At 38.0% G+C, this 9,938-nt stretch overlaps 1 protein-coding gene across 1 annotated transcript; it reads right to left on the bottom strand.

Moving 5' to 3' along the window:
• Positions 1-1,595: 1,595 nt before the first annotated feature.
• On the bottom strand, positions 1,596-9,670 carry LOC149828912 (calcium-dependent protein kinase 20-like). Its single transcript, XM_090017796.1, has 8 exons — positions 9,014-9,670; positions 7,614-7,737; positions 7,377-7,520; positions 6,868-7,020; positions 4,027-4,142; positions 3,518-3,685; positions 2,404-2,634; positions 1,596-2,054 (listed from the first exon to the last, which is right to left on the bottom strand). The coding sequence occupies exons 1-8, from the start codon at positions 9,515-9,517 to the stop codon at positions 1,899-1,901; spliced, it is 1,596 nt and encodes a 531-aa protein (XP_089873922.1). The 5' UTR covers positions 9,518-9,670; the 3' UTR covers positions 1,596-1,898.
• Positions 9,671-9,938: the final 268 nt, after the last annotated feature.

Here is a 9,938-nt window from a genome sequence, read left to right as displayed (position 1 = left end):
GGTGTCAATGGGTCGGGTTTACCTAGACCCGACCCGTACCAAACCCTATAATGTCTCGGTATGGTGATAAATAAGAAGACCTGATTAAAACTTGGGTATGGACCCGAAGGTCCAATTAATACATGGATCTAGGTATAGTTTATGAAATTTTATACCAGTCCCAAGCCTAACCCAAGTTTCGATTGTCCCACAAATTTTTATTATAAAATCGATAAAAATATTATTTTATCGGATATAATTTTTTGTTCTTATTTTGAATCTCATAAACAAAAACCCTAGAAGGGTTTTCGGTTCTGACTCAAAACAAAAAAGTTCAAGATCTGTGTCTCAGATTTCCAACAACTATAAAATGTGGGTTTTTAGTGTCGGATGGTTGAGATATAGCTACGAGAACATAGGTTGTTCTATAGTTTTTTAAGGAAATTCACATGAGGGTTGCAAAATTCGTGAGGTTTGCAAATGAGAAGGGTAAAAAGGTTCAAAAATTTTGAAAACCTGCAGAATTGTCTATTTGATGGATTTGGCAAATTGTGAGGCATTTTTTGAAACGCGCCATTTTTGTCGTATTGTACGATCATTTTCTGAAAGAATTGACTTCCGATAGGCGCCTAGATGTTCCCTTAACTTCCCTCAAAGGACAATCTGCTTTAAATGCACTCACCAAGGTGATTTTAGGCTACCTTCCAATATCATGGAATAGCATTGAAGGATAACTCAAGTGGGAGAGTCATGTTATGGGTGACCATATTGCACGGTTCAGAGAGCACTTGTGTACGCAATGAAAGTGAGCGTGTAAGAAACTGTACGAAACTCATTGAGGACCGTTTGATGCAGCCTTCGATGTTGCCTGCATCTCCGCATGACATAGAACCAGATGCTCTGTGTGGCAGGGCACTCGATGAATAAGTGATGGTGGCTCTCAAGTGCCTCACAAGCAAGTAGGCATTCCCTTGTTGTCGTGCTCACGACCAAAGACAACTTAGAATATGATGTTTGTGTTTGTTAAAACATGGGAGGATTCGCGTCAGCTAAAATTATTTTGAACCTCTACGGGCTTGAGTTTGACAGCGATCTTTTCATGTTTCTTTTTATGGAGGTAACTTTGAAGAGCATTACATTAGGATTTGAGCTATCATATTAATGCACAGAATGTGATTCCTAACAAATGATATATAACTATTTGATCAATGCCTCCTTGCTCAAGAGGCTGGTGCTTATTACAAGGAGGCATTTGTCAGTTGCTGATATATAACTATTTGATCAAATGCTTCTTTGTAATAAGCACCAGACTCTTGAGCACTCCTTAGCTACATATAGGGCAGGTGTTTATTTTAGAGGTACAGGTCATCATAATAAAATATCTTACAAACAAAATACAAACCAAAATTGCCAATTACGAGCTTTACAAATATTTCAAATCCTATAAGCACCATCTATGAACACATTTAAACATTGATATGCCTATTTGCAGCCCAAGCTAGGAAAAGCTTTGAGGTATAGGAAAAGCTAGAACCTTGTTAGATGTGACTGCTACAACTTGAGGTAACACACACAGCTGCAGTTGAATGAAGCCAAGAAAGAATTTTTCAAGAATGTTGAAGAAAAAAAAATCAAAAATGTCATTCTGATATATCCCAGATGAGGGAATTTCACATCGAAATAATTGACAAAGTCGATAACATAGATATATTTACACAAACACATCCCCACTTCCACTTCACTATGCATTGCTCATCGATGTGCAGGATCTTCCTTCTACTCTTGTGAAGTACAAGCAACAACAGTTGTATCTATCATCCAGAATTCACATTGCTGACCCTTTCCCTTTAACCATCCAGGGTCCATAATAAAAGAAAAGATTTGGACAAAAATGAATTACTTGCATTTCCACAAAAATATCATCGCTGCTCATCCGTTAGCTGCAAAGATCCATCTCTGAACAACCTGAAGCTCAGGCTTGCAAATCGTTCTCGAGAATATTGTCTTGATGCCTTCCTCCAATCTGTCCCAGCCTTCATCATCGTGGCAAACTCCTCGTAGCTTATACATCCATCCTGTACATGGTGACACATCAGTAATCATCTAGTAGAAAAGTGACATCATGGTATTCCAAGCTGCCTAAAATTAAGGCTCAGATTATTTGACCAATGACTCTGGTGGCTTAATCTATCTCACAGCTTGAATCAGATACTGACCAAGAAGTTTCTGGTTCTAACTTAAGTAGGTAGCACTCGTAGTTCCCGTTAGTTTGTCCACACTAATATCCTAGGACCATGTTGTGGGGGTCCAAGCAATGCTAAACTGTAGGCAGATGTTCAAATCCTATTCATGACTCAATCAAACTCATGATTCCCATGTCCACAGCCAACAAAGACCATAATTTAGAACTTGAATATGACTAACCTTGTCGGTATCAACATCTCTAATTATCGAATTTATGACTTCATCATTGTCTGGACCCAAGTCATCGGCTAAGGCATCTCTGAGTTCCTCGATCTCTATGTATCCACTTTGGTTCTGGTCGAAATATGCAAAGGCTTTATGTAGATGTTCATCATTGCCGATCTTTTGCAAGTGAATGGAAAAAGCAACAAATTCTCCATAGTCCAAGGTACCATTCCCATCAGTGTCAGCCTGCATTAAAAACATAACCACCATCATGAATGAGCACATTAAAATGAAGAAAAATGCTTAGGAAGCAATAGTTTTTTAAGCATGTCAACTCAGAGAGTGGATTGATTTTATGCAAGACATCAATCGCTCATTCCTTCTGTATATTGATGCTCATTCCTTCTGTATATTGATGAAAAAGAAATGAAGACAAGCACTAAAATGTCGCAAACTACTTATTATATATCATAACACAATAGAACACAAAGATGATCCCGACAGTAAAGCACCAAACCGTGTATTACAATTTCCATCAGATGTATGTGTCAAATCAACCACAAATTCTTAAGAGAAACGGTGTTGGTTTTCATAAAATATACACATGTTATGCTTCCTGCGACATTAAATAGAGATCCCATAGTCATATGCATGAGGTCTCAGTGAGCCGCACTGAAGAGCATGTGAAGTTCAGTACTGATGCATCACACATGAAAATTTTCCCCGTTGTTTGTATTGTGAAAAAAATAAGGAGCCCTAAGTTCAAAGATAAAGCCAGACATACAAGAAGATACATCATGAATATACACTAGGATAAGATACAGTGACAAGCATGAGAAAGATCTTTTAGCAAGAGGAAAAGGATTAGTTGTTAACATCCCATTATATATTGCCTTGCAAAGGTGCATGGCATTATTAAAGTTTTATAATAAATCTCATTCTTTTACATGGCTTTGCAATATGATTTTTACTGTTCTTGTTTCTGATATAAAAATTTTAGCAGGGAAAAAGTATTCAGAATAAACAAGAATCATAAAGACTAATACTTTCTCAACAACATCAATAATAACATACTGAGAGAAAAAAAGAAGGCACACTGCAAGAAGAGAAACTTGAAAGCAATGCTTACGGCTTCCATTAACATCTTTACATCTACATCTGGAACTTGATGACCTATCTTATGCAAGCCCACTTTCAGTTCCTCATGTGTAATCTTTCCATTCTTACTTGAATCCATGATGTCAAACATCTCCTTTATACCTGCCACTTCCTCAACAGACAAGTGTTTGGCAATCACCTGCAATATTTAAATTCAAAATGTCGAAGGCTTCAGCAGAATGATGATGATAGTTATGAGAAACATTTGAAAAGAACCCTTCTAATGGAACACTGCAAAAAGAATCTGTAACACAAAAAAACTTGGCCAAATCCCCAGCAACCAAGGCCTGGATTGAGTGGCCCCAAGCCAACAAGTATGACCTGGTCAAGTTGTCCAACTTGACTATAGAAATTTTTTAGCAGAGGCTCCTATCAGAAGCCAAGTTCATGTATTTGAAGTTGAACTTGGCCATCATATGTTCAGCTATGATGGAAGCAAAGGAATGCAGCTCAAAGTTCCTCATAGGTTTCATGTCATACCCTTAGTGCCTTCTTTTTAAACTTGCTCATGACAGAAAATTGTTGGAACCTAGCTTTAACAGTCTCTCCAAGAGAAACGTTTGGGGCTTTTTTCGCATTCTGCAACCAAGGATGATCTGCATCCAAAACAATAGGAAGAAACAAGAGAAGCTATATCAGCACATTAAGTAACCAACCCACAAGAATACCAACAGGAGAATCTGAAATGGGAAAGTATTCACAGATTTGTAGCAAATGCAATCCGCAGCTGACAATTGGACCAAGTTTACCATGAAACAGACAGGACAAGTCATACCATGTGTCAAAAGGTTATGCTTCATCATCAACTAAATTTATCAGAATTGTTCATAAACTCATAGATCATTCATGTATGAAGACAACATGCAATAACTTTAATCAAAATTAGAATTGTCAATATGCTAGCAAGTACTAAACCAAATGTGTTCACAGTACTTATTTTATAAGTTTCAGAATGACTAGTACTACAATTTTGTCAAATAAACAACTTGCTAAAATTCAGACAAGTTAAAGATCCAGTCACATCAATGCTAATCATAGTGTACGTTTCTTTCTTAGTACACACAAATGAGGGGGACTTCCTGGGATAAGGGATGTTTGTAAAAACACAAATTGGGTGAAGGCCGTGGAAAGAAGAGGAACAAGAGCTCATCAACTGGGGAATTCCAGAAAACCTTTCTTGTCCCATCTTTGAGGAAGGCAACTGAACCCTTGGTGCAGCATTCCTGCTGACAAGAATTCCATTGCTACATCCCAAACATACCCCTGTCAAAATAGTGGAATTTCTTGATAAGGAAACAAAATGAAATTTGTTATTCGTTGCTTTTCTAAGTTTGTGAAAATCATAGAGACTATGAAATATCAGGAGCACTGGTTTGACAAATCACATATAATTAAATTCAAAATCAGAAGAATCTGAGGACACCCTACTTTCAAAATCTCAAAGACACTTGTAGAATGACAGGCGCTCAAAAGACATTTTAATTAATGCAAACCTAGTTCCAGATGTACTTTATCTGCTTGGGACAGGACATATTGTTAACAGAATTTTCTAAATATCTTTTAAAGCTGACTATTCAAAGTTCTCCATTTTCAGATGAATATATTACTAATTTAATTACACCATATGTCCTGTTATATAGGGGAGGAGCGGAGGACTTGATAATCACAATATTAAAGAGTAAACTACCTTAACTAAGGGGCCAAATGAGACAGGTCAATTAAAAGGTTGCACTATCGCACCGAGCTGTCTCAGGTTCGAGCTGTATGGGAGGCCCTCCCAGTTTGACTATCAAAGGACAAAAGAAAAGAAAAAAAATTGCCTTAAATGAGACAACAGGAGCAGTTGACGATGCATATTACATGTACCCTGTGCATGCAGACTGAGTGAATACCCACACATAGGAACCATCTAACTCACTGTTTAACCTTACGTTTTTGTCATATCATCTCTTGAAAAATGTGTTGATATCTCATGAAATATTGACACCCATTTTATAAATTAGAAGGTGCAATTGTGAAAGACTATGATTTTGTTTTCGTTTGTGTTGGACCTTTTATTTTCTTTCTTTTCTATATCTTGTTTGTTTTACCTACATGATGATGGTGATGACAGAGAATCGCATCCAGCAGAGATCAGGTAAAACCATCCCATCCAAAATAAAAGATTGGGAGAACCATGCTACCACAATCCCTACCACTGTGCAATGAGATAGCCATCTCAGAGTGACTAGATTTCCTCGTTGTCAAAGTAGCAACCTGCATAGGTTAAAACTTGCCTGAATGTTTGCTTTGTCAGGCACCAGCACTGAGCACCCAAGATAGTTACACCAGCAATGCAAATTCATTTTATGAGGGAGAGAAATAGATATTTACAACCACATGATTCATCTTCAATGCATGGTTAACTTCAAACCTAAAAAGCAAAGAGACCTACTGAGATAGGCAAGAATATCTACAGGCCAACTTAATCAAATTATTTTCTAAATTGACCAGAAAAGAGGGATGCACATTCTGCAGCTTATTGTGGCATAACTTATTCTTAAAATATCTCATTTTTTTCTTCTAGCCATCAACATGATGCTATTTAAAGGTTAGTGGGATGTACACCTACAATGGATTATGGTAATGAATCATCATGCCAGACATCTGAAGTGAAGCATCATTTTCCTTGTAGGAATATTCGGGATAACCTCTTCAAAGAAGCTAGTCTTCTCATAATTGGAAAAAAGAATTGTCTATAAACTTCATATTTTAGGAGATTACACTTCCTATAATCCACAAGGCAGTGAAATCTTAAAATGGGTTCACTAAGTGGAGATTTCAACTTCATATGAAGTAGACAAAATTGTAGTTAATAATTCTCAGAGAAAAATTGAGCAATGAAACATATGGTTAATAATTCCTGCAGAAAAAATGGAGCAATGAACAGCTCATGCAATGATGCAGGATCAAATTCAATCTTGAAAGATTCAAAAAATAAAGTTAAACATAAATTATTCCTTGTTGCCAATAGCCTTCATTTGATCAACTTACTTTTGTGAGTCATATTCACGATATGTCATTCCATCAATGCAAATCAGCAGGAATATGTACCAAAATGATCTGTCATAATCATTAATGCTAAAACAAGTCCCTTTTAATAAAATATGTTATTATTACTCAATAATATACAAGAAAATTATGTGCGCTCAATGCTCAAACATCAAATTCATGACTAGTCTTAAGAGAGGGGTGCAGTTGAAAAGATGCATGAAACAGCCACAACAAAGAAAGGCAGTCACCAAAGATATGGGACAATGAAAAGGAAAAAAATATATATACCAAGCACTTGCTGAGCAGTTAGTCGACGTTTAGGATCAGGGTCCAGCATACGCTTTACAAGGTCCTTAGCATTTTCTGAAACTCTAGGCCAAGGGTCTCTTTTAAAATTTACAACAGAACTGATAATTGCCTGTGCAACCCCCTGTTCAGTTTCTGCAACAGAAGAGAAGCGCCTCAAGTAAAACCACTGGTATCAGAAGATGATTTTACATCCATAACAACTTCCAAACAAGCATATGAACTGCTAAAGCAAGTGTGAACTTTGGGGTTTCAGTGAACCAAGTACTTGGATGACAACATCCTACTTGGACTGGGATCCAACTCTACCTTCTCTACAGATTCAGATCAAGTACAGGGTAACTGGAATTTCTCCAAGTCAACAGTTATTATAAGCCTGGATTAAGTAGCAACCTTATCCCAACTAAAAGCTCCTTTCCATAGATATTAAAACATTGTTATCAATAACTACTTCAATTGGCATTATACTGGAGCAGTTTCAGAAAGCCGACCTGCCCAAAAAGGAGGAACTCCACAGAGTAAAATGTACAGAATAACGCCTGCACTCCACACATCAACTTCTGGGCCGTAATTTCGTTTCAGCACCTCTGGGGCCATATAGTATGGACTGCCCACTATTTCAGTAAAACGCTCACCTTCAGAGATATAAGCAAAAAATTAGCTACCAAAACCAAAAATTGCAGATAATAAATGATTCTTCAGAGGAGGAAAAAATCCTGTTATCTTACCAGGCTTAAAAAAAATAGAGAGTCCAAAATCAATCGCCTTAAGGGGAGAATTTTCCTTTTTATTTGCAAACAAAAAGTTTTCAGGTTTGAGGTCTCTATGCATCACTCCATACTTATGACAAAGCTGCAAAAAATAAAAGGCACTGGAAAATCAATGGTGACCACATTAAAATCATAAGGGAGAGGGGGGAAATATGTTTATATGGAAAGAATTTTCATCAGAAACTACTCTATGGCCTGTTTGAAACAGTAAAGATGCACAGACGAGCAATAATGGCACCTTGCATAGAATTTTTGACAATATAACAACTGACAGTAGTCATAAGTTGGAGAGGCTAGAAATGATGGATTTTACAGGGCTTCCCTATTGAGGTTCAAATCCACACGATGCCTTTGCAGGATCATGTCCAGTGATAGGCATAAAGGTGGGTGGCCCTGTGAACATGGATTTCAGCAGCAGTGGATGTCCACTTTCACAACAAATCAGTTAACAAAAAGAAGTCAGATTCATGAAGTGCACAAGCATAAAACTTCTAAACGAGCTTATCCATCATTATTCCAAAATTGCACCACACAGAAGTATGGAAGACATAGAAAGAGGGAAATTTGAAAGTTCTGAAGATGAAAAGCATTGACATTTTTGGTGCGTACCATATACAGGACTCAAGTAATATGAAAAGTATAAACTAATAAGAGTTTTAGCATCTCTGAAATAGAATTATGGAATTTTTTAAAGAATCAATGTGTAGAGGAAAACAGGAAGCATCCCTCTTAATTCCACAAATCTGCACCCAAAACCGTAGTAAAAATAAACAAACAAATGGGCTTAACCCTTTTCACGTATAAAAAGTGAAAAGTGCACTGGCATGGAAAAGGAAACAGGCCTAAAGGCATAGAATCCACAAAGGGCAGTTAGGATCTCTGACCATGCAAAGGCTGATTCTTTAGTTATAGAACACAATTACCTGAAAGGTCCAAAGACAAATAAAATATCAACAAAAGCCAAGAAAGAATCAAGCATAATGACCTTTAACATCAATTACACTCGTCCACATCAGCAAAAAGTCACAACTATATTAGCCAATACAAACCAAAAAGGAGACCAAAATATCACATATAAAGAATCTCAATATTGGAAAGCTTCCAAAATGTTAAGAAAAAACAATACTAACCAAAATCAAAGTCTCATCAGAAGCATGTATTTAAAAACTAAATACAATTGAAAATCAAACCCAGATCAGAGACAGTAATGAACATTGATCAAAAGATCAAATTAAGCCAATGGAGACAACAAACGGATAGAGAGATCAGAAAACAGAAAATTTGTATCAATGAGCAAGACACCAGAATTATGGTTATCAAGAAAAAAAAATACATGACTTGCAGAAGAGGATACGAACCTGCACGACTTCAACGATGGTGCGTGTGACAGCCGCGGCGGCCCGCTCTGTATAGTGGCCTCGGGCTACGATCCGATCGAAAAGCTCGCCTCCCTCGCAGAGCTCCATCATAAGATGGACGGAATTTTCGTCCTCGTATGTGTCCTTGAGGCTTACTATGTTCGGGTGCTCCGGCAGATGCTTCATGATCGCCACCTCCCGCTGGACGTCCTCGATATCGATCTGAGTCCGCAGTTTCTTCTTCGATATGGACTTGCAGGCGAAGACCTCATGAGTGGCCCGATCGGTGCAGAGGTAGGTGGTCCCGAACTCGCCCCGCCCGAGCTCGCGGCCGAGATCGCACCGGCTCTCGATGTCGTGACCGGTCGGCTCGCTCAGGACGGAGAGCTTTCTTCCGGTAGCGCCCTTGTTAACCTGGACATCACTAGAGAAGGGGTTCTGCTTCTTCGCCTTCTTCTTCTTCTTTCCCCCAGAACTCTCCGACGTAGCACAGCAATTTCCCATCGATCAATTACCAACAAAAAACACCAATTACAATCTATGAAAAAACCGCGAAATCTATGGTTTTTCGATCTTCCAGGGCATAAGATGAAAAGGGTTCGAAGAAAGAGATCTGGAGAACAAAACCCAGCTTTTATTTTCCCTTCTTCGATCTAGAAACAAGACTACAGGAATTGGGTATACAGATTTAGAGAGATAAAACACACCAAAATTTCTCTTTTTTGGGCCAAGGAGAAATTGGCGAGCCGGAATAGGAAATTTAAGGGGAAAGAGAAACTGGGTTTTGTCTAGAGAGAGAGACAATAAAGACGATTTTCTGGATGGAGTTGCAGGGTTTTAAAGGGAAGGATGTTAGGAAGAACAAGAAGATGAACAGAAGGATGTTGGTGTGAACGAAGAAAAGGAAGAAGAAATGTCAATCAGC

This window comes from Nuphar pumila, chromosome 9 (genome assembly GCF_984573655.1).
Source record: "Nuphar pumila chromosome 9, dmNupPumi1.hap1.1, whole genome shotgun sequence".
In the NCBI taxonomy this organism is placed as follows: domain Eukaryota; kingdom Viridiplantae; phylum Streptophyta; class Magnoliopsida; order Nymphaeales; family Nymphaeaceae; genus Nuphar; species Nuphar pumila.
The sequence above is the reverse complement of the archived record's forward strand: the minus strand, read 5'-3'. Positions and strand labels throughout refer to the sequence as shown.